Below are 24,716 nucleotides of genomic sequence, written 5' to 3'. Positions count from 1 at the left end.
AGACACAGGACAGAAAGCCATGGGGTCACTCCTGCTTCTGAAGGAAGCCTTTGTTTCTGGGGTGCTGCTTGAAGCACATCCAGGATATTCCCGTTGAGACACCATAACGTGGGATTGCCATGGTGCAGCCACAGGCTGATGGGGAGCCTCTGTGGAGCTGGTAGGGCTGTGGCACTTGGAGAAGCACCAGGAAGATGCAGCCCCAGGAAGAGACTGTGTGGGGTTTGAAGGACCAGTTCAGCCCTGCAGGACCATGGGTTGTCCCACTCTTGGCTCTTGCTGACTCTGGGCTTCATGCTTCTCCCACGGCTGGACAGATATCCTGTGCTCCTGAGCACCATGGATCTTACAGCAGTGTGGGACTTCTCTGACCAAATACAATGTGGGTGCTGGTGCTACCCCACTGTCCTTGGGGCTACCTGAGGGGACAAGGGAACCTGCATGGGACAGCTGTGCTCTTCATCCTTGGCAAGGAAGCACAGGTGCAGTCCTGGTGCCTCTGCTCTGGTCTTCATGCTCAGGTGTGATTCCAGATAAGTTCCTGCGCAAATGCTGGGCAGAGGATCAGGTTCCCATTTCAATACTTGGCAAAAATTTGGAGACAGTCTAGCCTGTGTTCTCCAGCCATGGAGGACCCTTTTTGGGTGGTTTTTCAGGGCAGTGAAGCATCTTGAGGTCATGCACATCCCTTTTTTTTCCCTCTTGCTTCAACTGCTACTAATGAAGGGCTGTCCAGGGAGTCAAAGTCCCATCCAGAGACAGGCTGTGGTCATGCCCCTATTTGAAATTCCCATAGGTTTCAAATGAATTCAAATAACTGAGGGCTAGTTCATAGCAGAGCCCATACTGTTCCTGTGGATAAAAGGATGCACTTGAGGCTCCAGTGGACCAACACCTGCAGTGGCAAGCCAGCATTGGTCTCCAACAGCTTCCTGACACAGAGCATGCCACACACAGGTGCACTCCACCCTCCTCCTCCCAGCTGGAATCCACAATCCCTGCTGAGGAATCCAGGCATGTGCTCCAGGAGCTGGAAGGATGGGCTACACCAGCACTGGAACCAGCTGGTTTTGGCAGGAGAGCCAACATCCATGACACCAAGTGTTAAGCAGCCAGGTGGACCAGAAAGGGTCCACTCATCATGCAGGATGCTTTGGTGCCCCCTCAGTTCTGCAGAACCTGACACTGAGGGAGTGGGTGTGTCCAGCAGCAGAAACTGGAGCTTTCAAAGATCTCATTGGCACCTGGCCTCAGGATGATCTGAGCACAGAGGGGCCAGGGCAGCTACTGGGGCCATGCTAGATATGGCTCTTGTTGTGCTGCTGCCATCCCAGCTGGGTTAGAAGTCAGCACCTACCACATTTTTAATGAACTGTCTGCGCCTCCTCTTCAGCATCCTCACAGCCTGCGACACATCCACCATGCCCTCGCTTTGGATCTGCTCACACAGGAAACCCGCAGCACAGAAGATCCCACTCCGGCTGGCTCCGTCCCTGTGGAGGAGGGCAAGGGGAGCTTCATTTGCTCTGGGATGGCAGGTGGCAGGGCTGAGCCTCAGAGCTGTCCCCCTAGACCCCCACACTCTCTCCAAGAATGATCTTGGCCATGCATCCCACATCCAACCAACCTCCACAGGGAAGTCTTCCTCCCTCAACCTAGCTGAATTCATATCCACACATCCACCCCAGATGGAGCTGTCCCCAGTGTCACTGACACAGCCTGAGCTGTGTCCAGCTCTGTGCCATGGCTGCTCCTCCAGTAGACATCACTCACCAGCAGGTGACAAGGATGTGTCCATCCTGGCTCTGCCGATGGTGTGTCTCCACCTTCCCCAGCAGGCTGATGATGGTGTCAGGGTTGGGGGGAAGGTGCTGCTGCATGGGCCAGTCTGTCAGTTGATGTAACTGGATTTCCACTGCAGATTTCTTGGGCTAGTGGGGAAGAAAGACAGGGGGCTGGGCAGAGCAAAGACCTATCGGCTTCATAGAGGGAAGGGGAGGGACAGTGCATGCCCGTCCTGCCTCAGCCACGCACACTGGATCAAGGGAGCAGCCCCACAATGGGACATGCCACTCCAGACTTTGCTCTTCTTCACCAAGTGCTCTGAGAGCAACAGACAGAGCACAAGAGAAGAGCTGAGCTCCAGGTGCAGCTCAGACCTACACCAGTCTGTGTCCAGCTGCCTGCAATAGTTCCCCTTTCGTGAACAAATGAGATGTACAAACTCCATCCACAGCTGCTGTCCTCCAGTTGCAAATGCACACAAAACCACCTCTGAGTTCTACCTCTGCCTGCAGCCTCACTTCCTTGGGAGTAACCTCTCTGACAAGGCAAAAGACTCTGCCCTGAGCAAAAGGCCCACCTGCTGCCTGTTGCTGAGGACAAGTGTCCAGGTTGTGAAGCCAGCCCCAGGCTCCTCTGAGATCAGCTGCACATGGAAGCGGCCGTAGTCATCTTCACCCTGGCTGGGCCAGAACTGCACGTACGTCTGGGGGAAGGCGAGAGGGGCCTGATCACACATGGCCCCGCCTGCACGCAGGGCAGAGCTCGGCCCCTCACATGGGGGGCTCACAGCAGCCCCTCTTCCCAAGGCCACATGCACATGGCTCTGCCAGACACCTGCTGGGCACCAACCCAGTGCTGCAGCCAGAGAATAACACTCCATCACACAGGACACCGGGGTAGGAGTCAACAAAACCCGAGGGATGCTCATTTGCAGTGAGACCGAGGACAGCCCCCTGCTGTGGAGCTGGGACTGTCCAGGGCTCTGCCAGGTGGAGCCCCCAGGCTTGCAGTAGGTCCTGGTGCAAGCTGGGCTCTCATGCTAAGATCCTTGCAGGGGCAAAGGCAGAAATCACACTGCTCGCCCCCACAGGGAACCAGGAGAGGGGAGAGCTGTCAGAGCTTGGGCTGCTGACCTTGTCCAGCTCCTGGAGTTCATTCAGCACAACTACTGATGTGCAAGTGTAATCCCAGACCAGAGCCCAGAAATCCACCAGCGTGGTGGGGAAAGGCAGCTGCGTGATGATGATTCTCTCCTCCTCGGTGTATGTCTGCAAAAGACACGACGATGTGTGTGTGGGGAGAGTCCCACAATGCCCGAGTCCCACAATGCCCGCAGCGGGATGGCTCCCTACCGCCCTGCTGACATGGAGAAGGCCCAGCCGGCCCAGCCCTGCTCAGAGCAGCTCATGTTAGCGCTCCGCTGCCCTCTCAGCTCATCGCAGCCGGGCTCAGCTCGCAGCAGGCTGGGCTGGCACACGCTGCTGCGCTGCCTGCGCAGGCAGGCTCCGCCGATCGCGGTCGCGGGGGCCATCTCCTGGCAGCAGGGCCGGCAGGCACCGAGCAGCAGCCCGAGGGCCGAGACACCTCCCCCGGCCGGGGGCCCTGCCCTGGCCCGGAGCAGGGCTGCGCAGGAGGGACCCGGCTGCCCCGAGCAGCTCCCGCTCCCGCGTAAGGCGGCCGGAGCCTTACGCTGGCAAAGACGGCGTTGATGTAAGCTGGCGAGCCGTCTGCGTTCACCGAGGACATCAGGATGGGCCGGCAGGAGTCCGCTGCGGAGGCAAGGAGCACACAGGGGGAAATGATGGATCGTTCCCTCCCTACACACAGGCAGGGGGCTTTCCCTGCAACAGGCACAGCCAACAGAGCTCCCTGCAGCATGGGCTGGACAGGATTGAACGGACAGGCACCACCACACCCACGGCTGTGACAGCTCAGGCTACCCAGACAAGGGATGCCCAAAAAACCCTGTGTCTGGGGGCACAGCACATCCACCCTCCTCATTGCTCCCTGATATGCCTCATCTGATCTTCTCCACTGGGAAAGTTTGACCAGGGACATATTTATCCCAGGTGTACCTCATGTACCTCCAACAGGCTCAGAAGAAATCAGCCTAATCTGTATTTATTATCTCCTAAGCAGAATACAACAACTGGACCCTGAGCCAAACCTGTCAGTGTCATGTGCCAGGGAGGGAAGCAGCAGGAAAGCATCGTTCCCCCCATGCTGCTGTCAGGCTCTGGCTTTAGAGCAAGAGGCTGCCCAGCCCTGCCAGTGTTACCTGGCAAGATCCCTGGCTTGCGGTTCTTGGCTTGGTTTCTGGGTTTCTCTGCTTCTCTGCATGGCAGGAGCTGGAACAACTCAGAAAATCTTTGCAGGGCCTGTAGAGATGATTCACCCATGTCAGTCCTGCCTGTCAGCAACTCATCTTCTTGGGCCGCATTGGGAGCAACGATCCCCCACCTCCATCCCACTGCTGGGGAGGGGAGCAGGAGGGGGCTGGCATCACCGATGAGCCCCCACAGCACCAGTGCACCGTCCCCTGGTGGTACCTTGAACTCCTTCTCCAGGGCGCTGTTGCAGCCTGAGGTCTCATGGTCCCGCAGGGAGTGCACGCGGCTGGCGATGCTCTCCACGGGCACCCCGGTGCTGCCGCAGAGCAAACCTTCCAGCAGCGCCTCGTACAGGAAGCTGTACTGCTCCTGCGGGAGGACACGCCTCAGCTGCACGGTGTGGAGCCAGTCCAGGAGGAACCCTGGAGCTCCAGATCACCAGCTGTCTTCAAACTGTGCCACAAGCTTCATCCTTCACCTTCCTGCTGCAGATCCCTGAGGCCAGACACTTCTCATTGCAGGCAGCCCTGCTTGGGGACACTGCCAGCAACTCCAGCAACCCAGACAAGATCATCTTCCTGAGATTCAGTGCTCCCTCTCAGACCAGACCCCTGCTGTGGGGAAGGCAGCCCAGGAAACCTGCACACTAGTTAGACCTTGTACAAGAGGCTGCTTGGTCCAGCCCAAGCTGGTTTTCTCTGAAGTGGCCCAGCACTAAGCAGACCATGGGGACATAGTCTCTAGGCCAGGACACTGCTGCCCAGGAGCTCCCAGGTGGGGAGACTTCCTGAAAGCTGGAGGCACTGGTGGACTCTCGTTCATCATCCTGGCCTACAAGACAGCCCTTCTGTGTCAGGGTGACTGATACCTACAAATGCTGCTGATACCTCAGAGAGTCTCAGGGAAATGCAGATTCTAGCTACCTTTGGACACAGCATTGAGAAAAGATTCTTCAGTGTCCATCACCTGGTAGCCCTAGTCCCTGTGGCTAGATCAGGAGCAGCATGGCTAATGTGGTTTTGCATGCCACATCTCTGGGAAGGGTGGTGTTGACAGCAAAGGGTTAAAAGCAGCACAATGCTTTTAACCTGCTTTCATTCAGAAGGAGCATGGTGGATTGTCTCAAGTGGCCTTACAGCTGGGAGCACCAAGGTCTGGAAAATGACAGTGTGAGAAATCCTATAGGTTGTGTATAAACAGTCTACTGCTGTTGAACCTCTCTCTGCTTTGTGGAGTACAATCCATACAGAGGGAATGTTGGTGTTTACAGAGACCTGGAGCCCATTGCCATGAACATGGCTGAGCTCCCTGTTTTGGGACACATCAAAGACCAAAGGTCACAAAGACACAGAGGAGATCACAGCCCAGCTGGTAAATTACAGGTGCACAGGCCTTTGTTAAATGGGTGAAAAGAGCAGCCCCATTGTCCCCCAGGATGGACTGAGCCCGATGGTGCTGGTGTTCCCACTTATGTGTTACCTCCTGGCATCCTCCAGCTAGCGAGGTAATGAAATAAATTCACCCTTGGCATTTCAGCCATAGTTTTGTGGCTATTCTGGCCACTCGCCTGTGTCGACTCCCACAGGTGGGCATTGGATCTGCAGCCCGAGGTGTGCAGGGAGCAAATTCCTCACCTTGGTCTGCACCATGCTGACCCGCTGCTCCCGCAGCTGCTGCACACAGCGGAACACATCCACCTTGCCCTCAGCCTTGCCCATCTTCAAGAGGAAGTCCAGGGCGATGAAGGTGCCTGTGCGCCCGATGCCGGCGCTGAGGACACGGAGCAGCGCGGTCAGCGCTGCCCCCGCTGGCCGTGCCCCAGCACCCAGAGAGCCCCAGCGCGGTACCTGCAGTGCACCAGCACGGGGCCTGCAGGTGCTTCCAGCACCCTCTTGTTCACCACCTCCACCAAGCACAGCAGCTGCGACGGGTTTCTGGGCACCCCGTGGTCCGGCCACAGCAGGTAGTGAAACTGCTCCACTGCTCTTGGCAGAGCACAGCCTGCCTGCAGAAAGGGAGACACAGCTGGAACAGGGAGCTGCAAGCCACCAGGAAACTCGTGTCGAGTGACTGCCTGCCAACCAGGAGGCAGCAGTGGAAAACCACTTGAGAGGGGCACCAGCACAGAGTGCTCCCTCCAGCACCACACCATAAGGACTGCTCCACTACAGCTCCTCAGATACTAAAGGGCAGATTCACCCATGCCACAGCCATACCATTCATTTTGTCCTCTGCTTCACCGTGAGCAGTGAACGCAAAGCAGGAAAAGCAGCTCGTGCCCCAGAGAGGAATGATACAAATCACAGCTTAGGGTATTCCCACAGTCATCAAAAAGCCCTGGCTCGCCCAGAAAAGATGTACCCTAAGGCTGTTACTACACTCATGTGAATGTAGTCACTTGTTACCAGCCATTGCGATTTTCCCTAAACACCACATTCACTTGCCACAAACTAATGCTACATCTCACCATTGGGTGCTCTTGGAACTTTACATTTCAGCTGCATATTGCTATGAGCAAGACAAGAAAGGACAGAAATATGCATAACTGCAATTTCTTCATTTTCTGCCCTTTATCTGAGGTGTAACCTCCACAGGAGCACACATCTTGGCAAGTGACCTTCTGTAGGTTATCTTAAACCATAAACTATGTGTCCAGGTTTAGGGCTGTAAGTGACCAAGGAGCTTCAGTGTGGACCTTCTGCAGATTGATTCAGGTGACAGGCAGGCACCTGTCCCACCATCCTGGATGTGCAGAGATTCCATTCCATAGCCTTTATCTGCTTTTATACCCTTTGTAGTCACCTCACTTAAGCTATCAAGTATCTACAATATTCCCATGTGCAATGTCAGTCCAGACTGCTCTGGGGTGACCACTGGAGCTGACTGACTGCCCTTGCCTGGCACCGAAATCTGGGACTGATGGCCTGGCATGGATTCCATTTATAGCAACCTGCTGACACTGCACCTTTTTGTGCTGGATACCAGGCTCCCCACAGGGCCCATGTTAGACAGCTCCCACCAGCTGCTGGAATCCAAACACATCCTGCATTCCCACCTCAGCTCCATGCCAGGCTTACCTTCTGCAGGCAGAAGATGCGTTTGACAAGGCCTGTGGTGGTCCAGGTGTTGTTGAGTGTCACGGTGAAGTCTCCGTAGACCTGCTCCTGCTCTGGCCAATACTGCTCACACTTGATCTGTCAACACCAGTTAGATCTCTGAGCACAGGAAAACTGACAAGGAGAGCATTGCAGGGGTGCAGTGCTGCTCCCTGTCACTGCTGACCGCTGCACTGGGAGCACAGCAGGTGTGGAAGCCTGGGCTCTGACAATGCCCAAGCTGAGAGGTTTCCTCGGCTGAGAGGTTTTCTCTACCTTGTTCTGTTCCACTAAGCCCGTCAGCATCACAATGACTGAGGTCTTCTCCTGCCAGACCATGTGCCAGAAATCCACCACCGTCCCAGCCAAGGGGCCTTGGGAAGGAAGAGGAGAACCCTATGCAAGTGTCCACGCCATGGGCACATTTTTGGACATTCCCAGGCTTTCCTCTGCCTAGACACAGAGGTACAGCCAGGGGACATCAGCACCTGGAGGGGGTGCTGGCCACATCAGCTTCATCACCATGTTAGAAATTAGGACAAGGAGAAGGGAGGGAAGATGAGCCCATGTCAGGATTCACTGCTGCTTTGAGGGCTCCTGCTTGCAGACCCTTGAGATGACTGTCAGCTGCTCCCACATTTAGGACCCTATTTTCCAAGGAGCATTTCTGCAGCTCTGCAGGAAGCCAAGACCTCCTCAATGCACGCTGCACAGAGTTGACAAACACATCCAGGCTTTACACTACTGGGAAGAGACTGTATCCGAGTGCACTGGGTGCAGACATGCCAGGCACTTGCAGGATTGTCCCTATCATGCCAGCTGCCAAAGGGAACAAACTAGGCTTGTGAGTGGAAGGACCATGTCCTCATACTGGGCAGTGAAGATACCAGCTCCAGCTGCTGCCAAGCTACAACTGAGACCTTCCATGCCCTGTAGCACCTGTAACAACTGTTCAGAGAGAACTGAACAACCTCAGAGACCCTGGAGACACAGGGATTTGGAGTGAGCCATTCACAGCTCCCTGGCTGCTATCCCAGTTCCCCATTTCCCAGATTGATCAGGGTAGTGAATGGCATCTCCTGAGGATGAGGTTAGGGAGCACCTACCTTGAGCTGCAATGAAGAAGCGCGGACTTCGGTAGGTCTGCAGGGGAGAGATTCAAACAGCTCTGATCACATGAGTTAAATGTTTAACAGGGAATGAAATAAAGGATCCATCCCTCAGGCACCAGAGCCCAGAACTCTCAGCACAGTGTGTCCCACAGCACCTTTCCTGGCCAGCACAGACAGTGGGTACCCAGGGGCTGCATCTCAGTTCCTGTCCCCTCACGTGGGTCCCTTTTTGTTAGAGGTGAGAACTGCAGACAAACCCAGAGTATTCCAGGCAGCTCAGAGAGGATTCAGTGGAAGCAACATCCCAAGATCCGCCAGCTTAAGGGCAAAAAGTGCCAGACCTCAGAGCCCCCCATGTGAGCAGGACTGTCCTCCTGCCAGGCACCTTTCCTACCCTTCCCAGGGTAACAACTCCTCACTACCTACATCCACATAGCTGGCGTTGATGTAGCCATTCCCGGTGTCAGAGGGCTGCAGCACCACACGGCAGTGATCATCTGAAAGAGAAGGGAGGTGGGCTAATGCTTTAGGGCAGCAACAAAGAGACTGATTAAGGGGGAAGGCGTAATTTATTAATTATTGTTTGTTGCCTCTCCAGCAGCACCCAAGGCCTCAGGACATGTTCAGGGTTAAAGAACAGCTGATGAGACAAAGGGTGACATGGCACAGCAGGAAGTGCAATGGAGTTTTAAGGAAGATTATGAAATGGCCAAATGTACACACCGTGTGTGGCCCAGAGGAGCTTTAAAGGTTGGAAGAAATTATGTCACTCCTTCCACTTTCCCACAAATACCTGCCTCTGGATGGTACATGACAGTGTTCAGCACTGACTACCATCAGGAACAGGAATACAATGTTTGATTAAGTTTGCAGGAAGATTTGAAGAGCAGAACAAGGATATTCCAACAGGATATAAAAGAGTGGGGCCAGAAATGTCTCTGAGTTTCAGTGGCCATGGAGGATGAGATGAGTAACTCAGTATTTTTGAAGTGCTGGAGGGGCACCTACACCAGCCCAGCATCCTGTGCTACCCCAGCCAGCCCCAAGAGCCTGAGCCAGCCCCTGGAGAGCTCTGCTTACATGGGATGATGCTCTTGTAGCGGTTCTTGTTTTGATTACAGAGCTCCTTTCCAGCATTGCAGGGGTGCAACAAAGTGGAGGACAATTGCTGCAGAGGAAGAAAACAAGCCCACTCAGCACTGGGATATATTCTGGGGCTGTGGCCACAGCTGACCGCATCACACATCCAGGGAAGGAATGAGGAGTGGGGAGTGCAGCCAGGTGGGAAAGCAAAGCTAAACCAGACCTGATATTCTCTAAGAAGCCCAGCACCATGCCTGTTGACTGATTCATCATCTGTCTGTTCTGCCTCTATTTCTTCCCTCTTAAACATCTTCAGAGCCTCCAGCAATTCCTCCACCGGGATCTGTGTGTTTGGCTTGCGTACATCTGCAGAGACCACAAGGACAGGACTTCAGCACCCAACTAGTGCTAAACTGGTCAGTTCTGGAACTCTGCAACTGAGACTGAGATGGCATTGCAGCAGCCAGAACTTCTCCAAACCTTATACTGTCCCTCCCCACACTGGTCCCTTCTCCTGGGAGGAGTCCCTTTCCCTGTGCCAGCCAGCTCTGACCACCTTGTTCCTACAATGAACTTGTGGAACCTGCAATCATCCTGCCTGTGCTTTTAACAGACAGCCTGTCCAGACAAGGCACACAGGGCCCTTGCTCATACTGCACCTTTCTGACATCCTCTCAGGGGTATAGTGCTGCTGTTCTCCAACCCTCTTGAACTGTTGCACTTTAACCTGCAAAACAGCAAGGTAGGTGCACAGACCAGCAGAAGAGAGAGACAGAGCTGAAGCTGTTACCCATCTCACCACCCTGCCTCATCTCAGGCTCCACTTGCACACTCCATGCCACTGCAGGGAGTGTCCAAGGGGAGCTGGTGAATGCCTCACAGAGGGCAGGAGAGGTGAGCCACATACTGACCTGAAGATGACAAAAATCAGCAAAATCCCCAGTGCCAGGAATGCAACAATTAGTGCTACTGCCATAACCACGGGCTTTCTGTCCAGCAGAGATGGTGGCTCCTGCCCTGCAAGCAGCACAGGCCAGGCTCAGGCTCCTGCACAGCCTAAACCAAGCATTGGGACATCCCACAGGGACATGGAGAGAAAAGCAACTTCCCTTGTCTTCCACCCAAGGCTTTGCATTAGAGAAAAGCTGAGGTGGGACAGAAGAAGCAGGTGTTTCCCGGGTGTCATAACCCCAATTGTGGAACATGGGTACCTGAAGGCCCCAAACACTGTCAAGTGAGGTATCTACATGGAGGGGTTGCAAATACACCAGAGGAGGATTACTGGGACTAAGACTAAACCTGTGGTGATGGCAGAGATAATGTGCAATCGCCAGTGGCTACTGGCCCCCACCTATTCAAGAGTCCTGAGGATGTCCAAAGCCCATCTACCATAGATAGCCTCAAAATACAGAGAACTTCTATGAAGACCAAAGTATGGCAATATTCCACTGCATCTGCCCTGGGCCAGCTTGTATCCAGGCAAGCTGCCATGCTGGCAAAAGGGAGCAGGCAGGAGGGAGGCTTGGGCCCCAGGAGCAAGGAGACACTTACCAAGAGAGAAGCTGTAGCAGACACAGGTGAACTTCTCTGCCTGTTGGAAGAGACAGGAGGGAGAGCTCAGGCCAGTCCTGCAGCACTGGCCTAGCTGGAGGCCAAGGTCCCCAGGCAGGGCCACCGAGGGAGGTGGCTGTGGCCCGGGAGCCCAGGGACAGCACGGTGCCGGGGCACGGGACAGGAGCGTGGGCTGAGAGGCAGCCCAGAGGCAGCGAGGGGCCCAGCCCCGGGCGGCAGCAGCCGCAGGGAGCAGGAGCCCCCCGAGGGTACCTGCGGCCCGCGGCGGACGAGGCGCAGCAGGGCCGTGTAGTCCCGGCCCGGGCTGAGGGCAGCGTTGTCCGTGCCCTGCCCGCGGCTGCCGTCGCCCAGCACGAAGTCCGTGGCGGCGCTGAGGTTGAGCAGAGCGGCCCGGTAGGCGCTGGCATTGGAGAGCTGTGCCTGCTCCGAGCAGATGCTCTCGATCAGCGAGGCGTTGTGCGTGGCGGCCACGATCAGCTGGTGCTCCCTGCGGGCCCAAAGGCAGTGGCAGCGGGCCCGGGGGCCACGGGAAGGGAGGCGGCTGCAGGCCAGCGCCGGCGTGGGGAGAGCCCCGGCGGGGCTGCGGAGCCGCGGGGCTGCGCTCACCTGGCGGCCTCAGAGCCGGGGGCGATGGGGCTCAGGGGGAGCACGGCCGTGCCTTGCGAGGGGTCGATGTCGCGGGCGCCGCGGCAGCTGATGGCCTGGGGGTGCGGGGTGTCTGCAGGGCAACAGCGGGGAATGAGCGTCGGCAGGGCCGGGCGGGCAGCAGCGACGGCCTCGGGCAGCGCAGGCCGGCGAGCAGGGCTGGGCTGTGCCCGGGCTCCCGGCCCGGCCCCACAGCAAAGCTCACCGGAGCTGCTGTTGCTGTGAAACTCCCTCGTCAGCGCGGCCCCGGCTCCAGCAGCCGTCAGCCCCTGGAGCATCACGGCGTAGCTGCTGCCAGGGCTGTGCCCCGGCAGCCGGTGCTCGGTGACGGAGCCATTGAGGCGCAGCCGCTCGGTCTCCACCACGCTGCTGTCCCCTGAGTTCCTGGCTGTGATGTTCAGCTGCGGACAGGAGAGGCAGCTGGGACGTTGCAGCTCCCGGCTGCCCGCTGGGAAGGTGCCCACAGCTGGCAACGTCCCTGCCAGCCTGCCCTTCCCTGTGCCTGGGCAAGGCTCTGGAGAGGAACAGGTGGGAGCCTCAGCCCCATGCACAGAGTTCAGAACAGAGGAGAGGAGGAATTTGGAGCCAACCCTGAGGATGTGTAAGCAGCAAACTCTGTGAGCAAAGGGCTGGGCCTCTGAGAAGGGAGGCTGCAGTTTGTACTGAGCCTGAGGACAGGCCTTGCAATATCACAGGAACTGTGGTGACGTGCTCCATAAGAGGAGCCCTGAGCTTCTCAATCTTTCTGTATTTCTTCATGGCTGTCCCTTCCCACAGGTCCCAGTGTGCCTGCACAGAGCTCCAGGCCGGGAGGTGAGGGTCTGCCCTGCTCCCTGGGTACCTGGTATCCGATGATCTCCCCGTTGCAGGAGGGCGGCGCACTCCACCTGAGAGAGCCCCTGTCGGGATCCAGCCACAGCTGCTCCGGTTTGTCCGGCACTGCAAGCACAGACCATGGGGTCACACACAGGTCCATGGCCAGGGGGTGAGGCCACAGGAGGCTGCAGCAGCCCCTGGCCAAGGGACAGGCTGCAAAGGGACTCCCTATGAGGGCTTTGTCCCCTGCAAAGGCTGTGTGTGCTGCAGCAGGGGGAAGCACAACACTGCCAGGTGGAGTGGGACAATGAGAAGGGGCTGTGCCCTGCTCAGGGCTCTCCCAGCCCCTTCCCCACAGGGCTCTGCACAGGACCCAAGCAGCTCTGATCCCAGGCACATCCCTGCACAGAGAATATGATCAGGCTGAGCTGAGGGGTGAGTGGAGGATCTGTCCTCCCTGTGACACAGCTCTGGACTGTTCCTTATCTGTCCTCCCTGTGACACAGCTCTGGGCTGTTCCTTGTCTCTGATATTTCTGTGCACTTACCTGATTCCTGTGTTGTGAAGAACCATGAGAACAGGGTTGTGTTGGGAGGCAAGTCAATGGTGACACTGTACTCAGTGAAGGGCTGCAAAGGGGAGCAGGTGAATGTTCCCTCCTGGCCATGTAACATCTGCTCTGCATCCACCTCCTCAGCCTCACAGGGATGGGAGGAAGGCGCTGCCAGCCGGCACATGGCTCTCATGCCCTGGCAGGCATCAGGGAACCTGCAGGTCCATTTCAGTTTGATGCTGGTGCTGGAAATCTCAAAGCTCTCAGGGTCAACCTGGAGCACTTCTGTGAAGGAAAGATTGCCAGAAGGTCACTTTATTCCCTTCCCACCCCAGCCATGCAAGGATGTTGCAGTCAGACCACTTTGCTCATCACCCAGGCCAATGGGATAGAAAAGGAGAGACTGCAGGTGGTCACTGCAGCGCTCTGAAAGGGGAGCAGGAGGAGTTTGGGGTCATGGTGCTCTAGGAAACTGAATGTGAACCATTGGGTGAATTTCTCCAGTGGCACAGCCGCTCCTGTTCAGTCAAACATCAGGACACCTTGGGGAGAGGAGAGGGAAGCCAGGAGGGTATGTCCCCAGCTGGGCTACATCCCAGCTCACAGGGAGCAGCAAAGGGATCCTGCCTGCCTCAAACCCTCTGAGCTGTGTGGCTGCAGCCATCCTTTGGTGCCATGGCAGAGCACAAGAGGAGACATTTCCTCCTGGCCTGGAAGCAGGAGCTGCTTCCACAGCCTCCATCCTCACAGTGCTGTGCCCAAGGAAAAACCCTGACCTTCCCATGCTGTCCCTTCTCAGAGATGTTCTCAGGATCTCCCCCTGCAAAGGATTATCCTGCTCCAGGCCCCTCCCTTACCGGTGCACTCCACACTGGAATGAATGGGGACCCAGGCACCTCCGGAGTCTCTTCCAAGCCAAAATTCTTCATACCCAAGTGTCTCATAATCACTCTGGAATTGAGTCTGACATTGGATTTCAGTGAAGGATGGCTGGAAACCTTGAGGGCAGCTCAGCATCACTTTCTCATCCTTCTCATAGTTCTCCTGGTCTGGTTCCAGCTTGAGTCTGTAGTCCCACTGGGGCCTTTTACACCTTTCTGTCAGAGGTGAAAGTGGGTGTTAGATGGGCTGGAGATGATGATGTGAGGAAATGGGTGTGGGTGAGTTTTGGGAGAGAAATCCCTCCTGGTACTGAAGGGAGAGAGAAGGTGACACATCCATCTGCTGGGGTGTGACCTGAGGGCAAGCCTTGTTGTGAAGGACTTTCCTTGAGCTTGCAAAATGTGAAGGATTACTCATCATTGACCCTGCCCCTATCCACCCAATTCTCTCTGTGGCCACTCCTGTCCACCTCCCACAGCCCAAAGCAGGGAGATTCCCATCCTCTCTCTCTGTGCCTCTCTCCTGAGCATTGCCATGTACTACCATACCCCCATTGGACACAGCTGTGTCTCTGCCAGGGTCAGCTCTGCATCTCCATCCCCTGATGGATGGCATTGCTCCTCCCCCAGGTCCATCCCATACGGCCTCCAGTCCCAGTGCCAAGGGCTGAACCAGCCCTGCATCATCGGGGCCCCCTTCATTCCCCTCTGCTCCAACCCCTGCAGGTGCAGGAGGTGTCCCCCAGGTCCCTTATCCATGGGCCAGCAGGGGAACAAGCACACCTGTGCATTCCAGGGTGGCACCTGGAGGCACAGCAAAGATACTGGAAGCTCCATGGGCACCTGGCTGGCAGCCTTGGATCCTGCCCCTGGCCTGGCACCCAGCTGGGAGCCCCAGCCTTGGCCTGCTCAGGAACCACTGCAGGAGATTTCAGCTTGCCCGGCTGGTTCTGCCTGCTCTGTTGTCTCCTGGCTGCGTTGTCCTCTTCAGCAGTTTGCTCAGGCAACAGAGCCCCAGGGAGGGTGAAGGCAGAGGGAAAACACGGGAGAGCTGCTGCAGCCTCACTTACCCATGCACAGGACATCCCCCTCAATGTGTGTCCAGGCACCTGTGCTGCTCCTGCCCCACCAGGCATCCACATAGACTGGTTTTCCAGAACTCACTCCCAGAATTTCCTTTGCACATTTGACCTCAGGGAAGGAGGGCTCAAGGCCTTTGGGACAGGTCAGGGTCAGTTCTCTATTCTGTGTGTATTCAGTTTCATTCTCCAAAAACTGAAGTCTTGCATCCCAGTCAGGTTTTGGGCATTTTGCTGTCAGGAAGAAAGTGTGAGAGTCCTTCTCAGTGAGGGAATGCTCGGGCAGGAGAGGGACCGAGGCTTTTCCATGATGAACTGTGGTTAATGTCTGCATTCCACACCATGAGGAAACCCAAGGTACCCCAAGAGCAGAAGAAGAGCATGTGCCTGGGCAAGGAGGTGATACCGAACACTGGGAGAGAGGTGAAAACTGAGGGCAGGATCCTTTCTAACTTCCTTGTGAGGCACAACTCAGGAATAGACTGGGAGATGCAGGCATTGAAAATACCTGTCCCACACTGAATGCTTCTAACCCTCTCCACCTTGGATTCTGCTCCCAGCTGGGACTTGACTCTGAGGTGTGCCCAAGGTGTCCCACAGACATGGCACGATGTCCAGGTCCCCTCTACATTGACAGGTGCACATAGCAGGGGAGACCTAGTGCTTCCCAACTTACCTGTGGTGCAACTCAGTTTCTGAGCCTGCCTGTGCCATTTTCCTGAAATGTCCAACACCTGCCAAGCATTCCTCCAGTTTGCACATCTGATCACAGCAAGGGGAGGAGCGTCATTCTCAAAGCAGCTCAGTGTCACCTCTTCACTGGCCATGTAAAATGTCTGGTTTGGCCTAAACTGGAGCTGTGAGTCCCACTGGGGCTGCTGGCATCGCTCTGGAGAGGAGAAGGAGCTCATGTAAGCAGAATGGGAAGTGGTCTGCTGGGATATTTCTTGCTCTGATTGGACAGGGCTCATTTCCTTTGGTTACCACATTCAACTGCTTGCTTGATCCCTCACTTGCAGCCTAGGACAGAGCTATTGGTGGCAGCAGACCACCCCAAGAGCAGTCCCATCCATGCCTACTACAGTCTTGCAGACTTCCCAACTCAGGCTCCATTTGGGAAAAGCTGGACAGGGACTGAATTCCTTCAGCCAGAGTTCCATCCCTTCCCACCACCTTGGCCATACACCCACTCATTGTTGGAAGGCACAGGGTTTACAGTAGCCCCCAGTGCAGGGAGCCTTGTTCCTGCCTTTGAACCCCTCCCAGGAGCACAGAGCCCAGCAGGTGCCTGCAGCAAGGTGCTGAGACAAGAAGAGCCTTGTCAGTGCCAGGACATGGGGAAAGCCAAAGGTATCCGGGTCTGCCATTCCTGCACTGTCATCTGCACAACCAGGTCACAGAGGGTCTGCCACCAGCTCAGGGCCCTGGGTCAGGGTGGTGCAGGGCTGTGCTTACCCTTGCAGGTGGGAGTCTCATTCCACTGGATCTGGGCCCCTCTGGAAATGCATTCAATCTGTGGGACAGATGGCGCAAACTTCTCAGGATTCTTCGCAACACAGCTGAGCTGCACCACTTCGTTCAAGGCATAGTCGCTCTTCCTCGGAGTAAACCGCAGTTTGGGATCCCAGTCAGAGGGAATTTTACATTTTCCTGTGTGGAAAGGCCAGGAGGCAGAGCCTGAGGGTCACTGGGCTCCAGCAGCATCCATGAGATTGAGGGAGTTCCATCCGGAGGGGTGCCAATCGCTCTTTCTTCACAGAGGTGGCAGAGATGGCACCTCCCAGGATGAGCCCCATCCCCCAGGTGCTTTATCCCTCCCCACACCCTCAGGGCAGTGCAGGAGGGTAATCCACAGGGTTATCCTGCCCACCTGCTGCTGAGGAAACACCCCGCCAGAGGGGTCCAGCAGCCTGGGAGATGCTGCTCTCTCCCACAAATCCAGAGGCTGTGGGAGTGCACCAGACTCTGCTGGCACCACTCATCAGCATTTCTGTCATTCTGCTGGACATGATCTGCTCACACCCACAGGCACACTTGTTTGCTGCAAAATCCCACTTGAGTTGCCACTTTGCTTTTCTTCTGGATGTCACACTTGTTATTTCCTCTGCTCTGTCCCTCTTACTATTATCTCCTGGCTCCCAGCAGCAGCTGCGTCCCATCCCATATCCCTGCCATCCTCACCCAAGACAAGTGACACCCCTCATGTGATTGGGCTAAAGGGGCTTAGAGCACGTAGGTATCCCACCAGCTGCATGTTTGCTTGTGTTTTGCAACATGAAGATTGGGCAATTGATTGAAGTAAATCTTCATATTCATTTTCATTAAATTCTAGACAGGAGTGCTGCTGCCTCTCTGCATGGATCTGCATTTGGGTCTCTGCCCTCTGACCAGGCCCCACTTCTCACTGAACAACTGTAACTCTCTGTGAGTGTTCCTCCACCATACAAATTTAGCTGTAGCTCTCCAAACTTTGTCCAGTGTTACCAGGGTGCAACCAGGCAGGCACAGAGGGTTTGCACTGCTTCCTACAGCACCCAAGTGGCACCAGGACTCCCAGGAAAGCAGGAGTGCTCTGCAGACATCATGCTGTAGGGGACCACACCAGCTGCACCTCCTCAGACAGAATGAAACTCCTGACAAATAAGTGGAAAAAAATAGCTCCAGACTGGCAAATTGAGCATCAATTATTTCAGTTAGGTGACAGCTACTCATGGAAGCAATTCCCATGTTTTAATTTGCATTTCAGGGCCCTGAATTGTAGAAGAAGGCCTGCATGAAGACTATTTACTGAAGGGTATTCTTTGATCCTAGAGGTACCACAGAAATGTGAATAAAGTTTCTTGAAAAGAGTCATGTGAGTCCTGGCCTGAAGCAAGAAGCAGTTTGAGGTATGGAAACTCTGCAGTGGAGGTAGCCTTGGGAGCTGAGGGAATTGTGAATGCTCACGAGCATGTCTGGCCTCTCCCACATGGCCCCACTCTTGACTTCAGTGTGAGGGGACGGGCCTCAGCATTTTTCCTTTTGTAACTGTTCTACACCTCCTGGAAGCTGTGAGAGCTCCCAGAGCACTTAAAACCTACTGGCAGCACCACACATGGCAAGCTGCTCGGCAGGCAACCAGGAGGAAAGGAGAAATTCTCCTTTGCAGGCACTGTGCTGACACAGATGCAGATTTCAAGAGGTATCTGGGACAGCATCTTTCCACAAACAAGGATGCTCTGCTGGCAAGGGTGATTGCAGCTGCACAAGAGCTCTGCCTTGCTTGCAGCTCTCCTTGAGTCTTTTCATAGAGGAAAGCTCTCCGTGGTGAAATAACTGCAAATAAATCTCTCTACACTTGCCAGGCTTCCTTGCAGGGGTCGGGGTTAAGGTGAAAAAGTCACACCTCATGTTTGCTGCTTTAGAAGTGCAATATAAAGCAGACCTACTGTAGCAAAAATCAGAGCTAGTCTTTGTTTGAAGTTTGTAACTTTTCCTTTTACTAAAGGTGCTACTTCTGCACAACTGAAATGAGACATATTTAGTGTTATGCTAATTATTGTTTACAGGCATTTAGGACTCATTCAGTTTTTCATAAGAGTAAAGAAGGGCTTGTGCTGGAAGGCTCCCAAGGAAGATCACTTAGTTCCAGCCCTCCTGTCGTGCAATACATAGGTTGTCCAAAGCCATCCACAGTCTGGCCTGGAACACTTTCAGGGATGGGGCATGCAAGCTTCACTGGGCATCCTGTGCCAGTGGATATCAAAATACTGACTGCAGCACCTCCCCCATGGAGTGGTCATCTATCAGATCCATACATTCCCAGTTTGGAGACAAGGATGTCACACAGGACAGTGTCAAAGTCCCTGCACAAGTCCAGGTGGATGATGTCAGTCGCTCCTCCCTTATTCACAAACACTGTCACTCCTCCATAGAAGGCCAACAAATTACTCAGATATTATTTGATCTTTTGAAGCCATCACAAATAATTTCCATGTGCCTCAGAATAATTTCCATCAGGAACTGCTCCATTATCTTGCCCAGCGCCAAATGGAGACTGACTGGTCTGTAGTTCCCTGGGTCTCCCTCATTTCCCCTTTTTAAAAAGGGGGTTGTACTTCTCCTTTTACAGTCAGTGGGTACTTTACTGGAAGTTGCTGGCGACAACTTCTCAGCTATGATAGATAGGGTGTTTGCTACTTCCTCCACCCTCAGGACCCACACATGCATCTGATCAGGTCCCATGGATTAGTGCACCTTCAGGTGCCTCAGATGGTCTCAAGCCTGGTCTTTTCTTACATCAGGATGGTCTTCATTTTGCTAGCCCCTTCTTTTACCCCCTGCAACTAAGGTTACTTTTCCTTGGTCATGGGCACAAGAACATAGGTGCTGCGTAAGACCCCTGGGCTGGAAGTGGGAGTGAAGTGGCACTGAGCTGGCATAACAGCCACACATTTCTGCCTAGGTGTCCACCTTCACCAGGGCTCCAGCCAGTTATTTCTCTTAGACTAGGCACTTATCAGACTTAATCCTTTGCAGGAGTATCAGCCTCTTCTCTGTTGTCTTTGTTTCAGATAAAAAGGCCTTCACAGATGTGCAAACTTGATCCAGGGCTTCCTCAGTGTTCCTGTCAGTGTCTGCTGAGCTGGAATATGGGATACTGCTGGGATACGGCATGGATTCCAGCACAGCCTCAGGCAAGGGTAGGCATGGGTAGGTGAAATGTGTGCTTCTGCAAAGACCACAAGTGTGCCAGCAGTGTGTTTGCCCTTCAGACACAAAGACTGCACAGGAGAGCACTCCAGCAGGCAAACCCTCGTGCTCCCTGCTTCCTTCTTCTCTGCCCACAGGGCCCCTTGCAAGCAGCAGGGGGATTCCTGTTCTCTGCAACTCATCCTTTCCTTCCCAAGCTCTCTGAGCTGTGTTTGATGCCATGTGCTTGCTGAGAGGAGCTAAGAAAAGCAACCACTGTTTCCACAGAGAAAACCACTGTTTTTCCAGTTGCACTGGAGAGTTGCACTGTAAGCCACTGAGAACAAAACATGGGTCTTACAGCATTTCTCTGAATTTGGGAAGGGAGGTGATCATTTGGCCCCACTTTTTAAATTCCTCCCAGGCTCCCCTGTGCCTTTGGACCTGCCAGATGTGTCCCTGTTGTGCTCGGGGGCAGACAGAGGCTGACACAGCCCCCACATCCAAGCTGGGCATGGACCATGCTGATGGGAGCCCAGGGGCTGGGTGGGAGAGATCAGCAAAGGCAGGCAGAGCCCACAGCTCATTCCCATACTCAAAGAGTCCAGTGGTACACAGAGTACCACTACAGGGGAATGTGCCAGCCTCAGAATTATCCTGGAAGTTAACAGTGTCTGACAGAGGGGTGGGTATGGCAAAAAAAGGTTGCTTGCCTTGCAGAGGGGCAGTGTACACCAGCAGGGCAGCCTGTGGAACTGCCAAAGCCTATTCACCTTGTGCACACAGAGCACCCTGCCAGCAGTGCCCAAACATCACAGCTCCTCCAGGGCCTGCCTCCTGCCCACATTCCTACTGCTGCAGAGGAGCTGAACCCCCTGTCACAGCACTGACACCATGTGCATCCAGGCATCTACAGCTGCTCAGAGTCCCTCCTTGTGGCATTTCTGATGATTGTTTGAGGGTAAAGCCTAGAAAGCTCTGCTCCCTGCAAAATGGGGAAGAGAGGACACTTTCAGTCCATGCCTGCTTTCGTCTCAAGAATATTGTTGATTACAACCCAGCTTGGCCTCACATCTCCAATAAGTCCAAGCCTGTCATGCATGTGATTATCACCTAAGGCTTGTTGGAAGAAACCAATCTATGGCCACTGGGTGCAGTCAGGATGCACCTCTGTCCTCACGCTCCTTACACCCCTTCTCAAGTCATTCCATAGAAATTGGTGTGGGAAAAGAGCACCTTGGAGCAAATGAGCCTGTGCTCTAACCCAGGGTGGCTTCTTGTGTGCTTTGGAGATGTCCGTGGGAAGCTGTCAAGGGACCTCCACTGGAGAGATGGAACTCCCCATTAGTGCAAAGCAGTTGGATATATTTGTGGGGCTGACACACTAAGGGAGAAAGGAGAGTGCTCGACAGAAAGGGGAAAGAAACTCTCAGCTTCCAACCTTGTAGGGATTAACAGCAACTGGGAGAGTAATGGAACAGTTTTCAGACACTTTTTGTTGCCCTGCACAGTGTTATGCAGAGAGCCGCCTACAGGCTCTCTGCCCCAGCTAGAGGAAGGACGCTGAGTCAAGTGAAATTTCAGCAAGGAAAATATAGAGTAGATGTGACCAAATAGGCACCTTTTGTAACATGCAATGTGTGCTCACTGTGAAATGGAAATACTGAATGCCTGAGACAGGAGTGGTAACAAAAGGTTGGTCTATTTGCCTCCAAAGCCAGATATTTACTGTTTTGGATTTTTTTCCTAGTTAATGCTATTAAATGAATACTCTCATTTCTGATATTATTTCTCACCCATGAATATAGAAAGCCTTTTCCAGAAATGTCTGGCCTGCCTGTCCCTGCTGCAAGGAGTTATGAGCCTGGCAGGCTAAACAAAGGCCCAGCATGGGCCAGAAGGGGAGGGTCAGGAGAAAGGAGAAACAGCTATGCTGATAATTCAGGACAGGCTCCCAGGTTCAGCCCTTTGCTTAACAGCAGAAGGTGTCCTTTTTTACACGGTATTACCTCACACATAAAGAAGAAAGGACAAGGTGAAATCTAAGAAGCAGTAGGCGAAGTTCAACCCTTTTGGTAGGGCAGCTCCAAGCTGAGAGAAGTGACAGCAAAGTCTTGCTGTGTTGGGTGCCATGTGCTTGCTGAGAGGAGCTAAGAAAAGCAATCTTTCCACCAGTGGAGAGTTGTTTTGCAAGGCACTGCAAACACGAACACGGGCCTCAGAGCATCTCTGTGCTCCTGACTAGCAACCAAAGAGCTGCTGAGCCAGTCTTTAAGAGTGATGGAGCAGAGAGACCCTGGGGATGCTCCGCTTGGGAGTCATGGCAGCGAAAGGGGATAGCACAGAACGTCCTGAACAAGGACTGAACAAGGCATTGTGAGAAGAGCTGGGAAATGGTGGCACTTTAACCTCTACTGGTCCACCAGATGCTAAAGGACATCTGACACATGTCTAAGGACAGGAGGCAAAAGTCATGTTTCCTGAATCTTTGGATGGTGATGGGAAGTGGAAGCATGATAGAGCACACAGTTCACCACCCCTAAGGTGCTACAAGCCCCAGGCACTCCTCTGCAGTACCTCTTAGCACTCATGTTCCCCATAACTCTGGGCACACTTCAGAATCCAGCTGACACAAACCCTTTCAGATTGGCTATGGCTTAGTTTCAGCTACCATCCTCCCACCCCGTGGTCATTGCAGCTGTGCTCCTGGTTAGAACCTCTTGTCAGCTGCCACTAGATCACACAGAGAGTCAAACAAGACTGATGAAAAAAGCGTCTGAGACAGCTTGTATGTCAGGCCCTATGCACAGAAAACGTGTCCTGGAAGCTTCCCCACCTGCCTTCCAGGTGAACTGGGGCTGTAAGGGGAGAAGAGTTTTGTACAGGTATGGCATTTTAGGGAGGAAAAACTTCCTGTGAGAGCAGCACAGCAAGACAATAAGGTGACAATAGGACAATGACACAATGCACGCTGCACAGTGCATGGTGTCCCCATGATGGGAGGAGCTGAGCAGCAGGGCCAACCACACGTACAAACCACATCCTGTGCCTGTAACTGCACTGCTGTTGCCTTTACTGCTCTCTGTGGCACTATGCACAGCAGATTGTACCCTGTATCTGCCAGGGGATGTGCTCAGGAATCTCACTCTATTGTTCCCTCTCTCTGTCCAACAGCTTTACCTTGCCCCACTGCCTCTGTCAGCCCTTTCCACCCTAGCAGACCCTCCTGCCTCACTCAGGATATTTTCCTTGCCCTGTCCCTCTGCAAGAGAAGGACTCTGACCCATTGGTTGGAGCTCAGCAGAGGTGTCAGGATGGGATGAGCCCACATGCTGGGGATGCAGGCAGGGCTGCTCACACTGCTGGGTGTGGCCAGCACATGTTTTTGTCTTGGTTCCTCTTCTCACAAGCACCAAGGTGCAAACTCAGCAATATCATCTGTGTCACAGGCAGCACCAGACTCCTCTGGGAAGGCTGGGTGACTGAGACCTGCAGAGTGTGACAAGAGTCTGCAGGCCTACAGGAACCCTGCTGCATCCCACTGTACACAACACAGACAGATCCTGACCTTAGTGTGCACCTTGAAAAAAAACGGGAAAGCCATGGTTGCACATGCTGGCCTGGGAGAACAGCTTCAGCAGGGATCTGGGCAATGGGAAGACACTCTGGACAGGAGAATATCCTCTGTTGCAGTTTTTGCCCTTGTTTATTGTGTGACAGTGATGTGCTGTGCTTACACTCTCTGCAGCCAGACACATTTTCCCTGGAAACAGCCTCCCGTGACACCTCTCACATAGTACAGCCCCTGACGCCACTTCACATCAGCAATTAAAGTTTCTGATCCCATTCCCTGTACTCTGTCACAGCCACTAGATCAGCTGTTTTCTGTAGCCTGCATCCACCTGGATCCAACACCACAACAGACCAGGATGACAGGATTAGATGCTAGTTTAATGATTTTTGTCATCTAGCTCCAAGAAAATTAGTTTAGACAAATACTCTAAGGCAGATACAGAAGATCGCAAGGTCACAGTTGCTGCACCCACAGCTCAATTGCCAGGCAGTGCAGCCTCCTGGGAGGACAGACAACATGTGAGCCTGAAAATTCCCCCTGACTCCGCTGGCATCAAAGTGTGCAGCCAGGGAAGGAGGAGCCCAGCAGATCCCTGGCTGTGCTCTGATCCTTCCAGCACCAAGGGAGTGCATTGCAGAGCAATCCCAGAGTATGGTAAGTCCTGTCCCCAGGCTCTCCTGGACACCCAGGGGCTCAGCTCATGGCTCCCCAGGTCCTGGTTGGGCACCAGCAGCCATCTCCTCTGTGGTGAGGACACGGCACCCTGACACTGTGCCAGGACAGAGGGACACCTTGTATTTCCAGCTCCATGGAGGAACACACAGACTCTGCAGAGGCTTTCCCAGCAGCCCAAGCCTTGCTGCCCTCCATCCCCAAACGGAGCTCTGCCTGACCACAACCCAGCTGGTGGACTTGGGCCCCAGTGTGGACATCAGACTGCCCTGATACAGCTGCTGTATCCTGCACACCATAAGGCTGCACAGGGGCTCTGCAAAAGGAGCACAGTAAAACCTTCTCGTGGGGGCAGAGGAGGCAGCACTACTTACCTCTTCCCTGGGGTTGTCCATAGTTGTTGGGATAGGGCTTACCACGATTTTGTGCTGCCTGCAGAGGTGTGAGGAGCAGGAGAAGCATCCATTGCAGGGCCATGTTTGCCTATGCTCCAGGGCAGGACTGAGGTCTCAGCTACCCTGGCTGCCTCACTGCACACCCATCTGATTGTGAGTGGTGCGAGCACGCAAAGGAAACAGGCACGCAGAGAAATCACATATGGTGCAAGAAGCTTCCTCATTGGAGAGGGAAACTCCGCCAGTGTCAGCACTGCCTTCTTTCTCTTTCAGCTCCATGACCGTTTTGCAATTTTGCTGTCTCTAATTTCTTGTCTAAAACCACAGTTTTTAGGTCTTCTGTCAGGACCTGCTATTAACGATAGCTGGGCTGCCTCCTCTCCCAGCACAGATTTCAGAAGGACTTGTGAGGTGTTCTGGTTCATGGCTGGGCTCTCGTCCGACATGGAGCTG

At 54.3% G+C, this 24,716-nt stretch overlaps 1 protein-coding gene and 1 long non-coding RNA gene across 4 annotated transcripts; both read right to left on the bottom strand.

The window, feature by feature from the left end:
• Nucleotides 1–16: 16 nt before the first annotated feature.
• LOC135459612 (receptor-type tyrosine-protein phosphatase kappa-like) lies at nucleotides 17–15,043 on the bottom strand. Of its 3 annotated transcripts, none has more exons than XM_064735821.1 (26): nucleotides 14,943–15,043; nucleotides 13,849–14,088; nucleotides 12,986–13,276; nucleotides 12,464–12,561; nucleotides 11,828–12,023; nucleotides 11,584–11,695; nucleotides 11,230–11,464; nucleotides 10,957–10,996; nucleotides 10,317–10,422; nucleotides 10,065–10,132; nucleotides 9,629–9,771; nucleotides 9,403–9,490; nucleotides 8,749–8,819; nucleotides 8,317–8,353; nucleotides 7,487–7,584; nucleotides 7,193–7,309; nucleotides 5,963–6,120; nucleotides 5,750–5,885; nucleotides 4,335–4,484; nucleotides 4,064–4,163; nucleotides 3,475–3,554; nucleotides 2,919–3,053; nucleotides 2,363–2,488; nucleotides 1,774–1,931; nucleotides 1,358–1,493; nucleotides 17–852 (listed from the first exon to the last, which is right to left on the bottom strand). In XM_064735821.1, the coding sequence occupies exons 1-26, from the start codon at nucleotides 14,944–14,946 to the stop codon at nucleotides 778–780; spliced, it is 3,198 nt and encodes a 1,065-aa protein (XP_064591891.1). In that variant the 5' UTR covers nucleotides 14,947–15,043; the 3' UTR covers nucleotides 17–777. The 3 variants fall into 3 exon arrangements, with proteins under 3 accessions (XP_064591891.1, XP_064591892.1, XP_064591893.1); XM_064735822.1 differs by having other exon boundaries at nucleotides 2,363–2,461; XM_064735823.1 differs by lacking the exons at nucleotides 3,475–3,554; nucleotides 4,064–4,163; nucleotides 4,335–4,484; nucleotides 5,750–5,885; nucleotides 5,963–6,120.
• A 590-nt stretch (nucleotides 15,044–15,633) lies between these two features.
• Nucleotides 15,634–24,395, bottom strand: LOC135460175 (uncharacterized). Its single transcript, XR_010443172.1, has 3 exons — nucleotides 24,285–24,395; nucleotides 16,407–16,601; nucleotides 15,634–15,840 (listed from the first exon to the last, which is right to left on the bottom strand). It is a non-coding gene; the product is annotated as an uncharacterized LOC135460175 (long non-coding RNA).
• Nucleotides 24,396–24,716: the final 321 nt, after the last annotated feature.

Source organism: Zonotrichia leucophrys, chromosome Z (genome assembly GCF_028769735.1).
Source record: "Zonotrichia leucophrys gambelii isolate GWCS_2022_RI chromosome Z, RI_Zleu_2.0, whole genome shotgun sequence".
Classification (NCBI taxonomy): domain Eukaryota; kingdom Metazoa; phylum Chordata; class Aves; order Passeriformes; family Passerellidae; genus Zonotrichia; species Zonotrichia leucophrys.
The sequence above is the reverse complement of the archived record's forward strand: the minus strand, read 5'-3'. Positions and strand labels throughout refer to the sequence as shown.

What these genes read in the sequence shown, in the direction of transcription:
- LOC135459612 (XM_064735821.1), bottom strand. An exon ending in CTTCTTCATTGCAGCTCAAG is followed by an intron (nt 7,585 to 8,316) that starts GTAGGTGCTCCC and finishes TTCCTTCCCAAG; the next exon opens with GCCCCTTGGCTGGGACGGTG. An exon ending in GACAGTTCATTAAAAATGTG is followed by an intron (nt 853 to 1,357) that starts GTAGGTGCTGAC and finishes TTTTATCCACAG; the next exon opens with GAACAGTATGGGCTCTGCTA.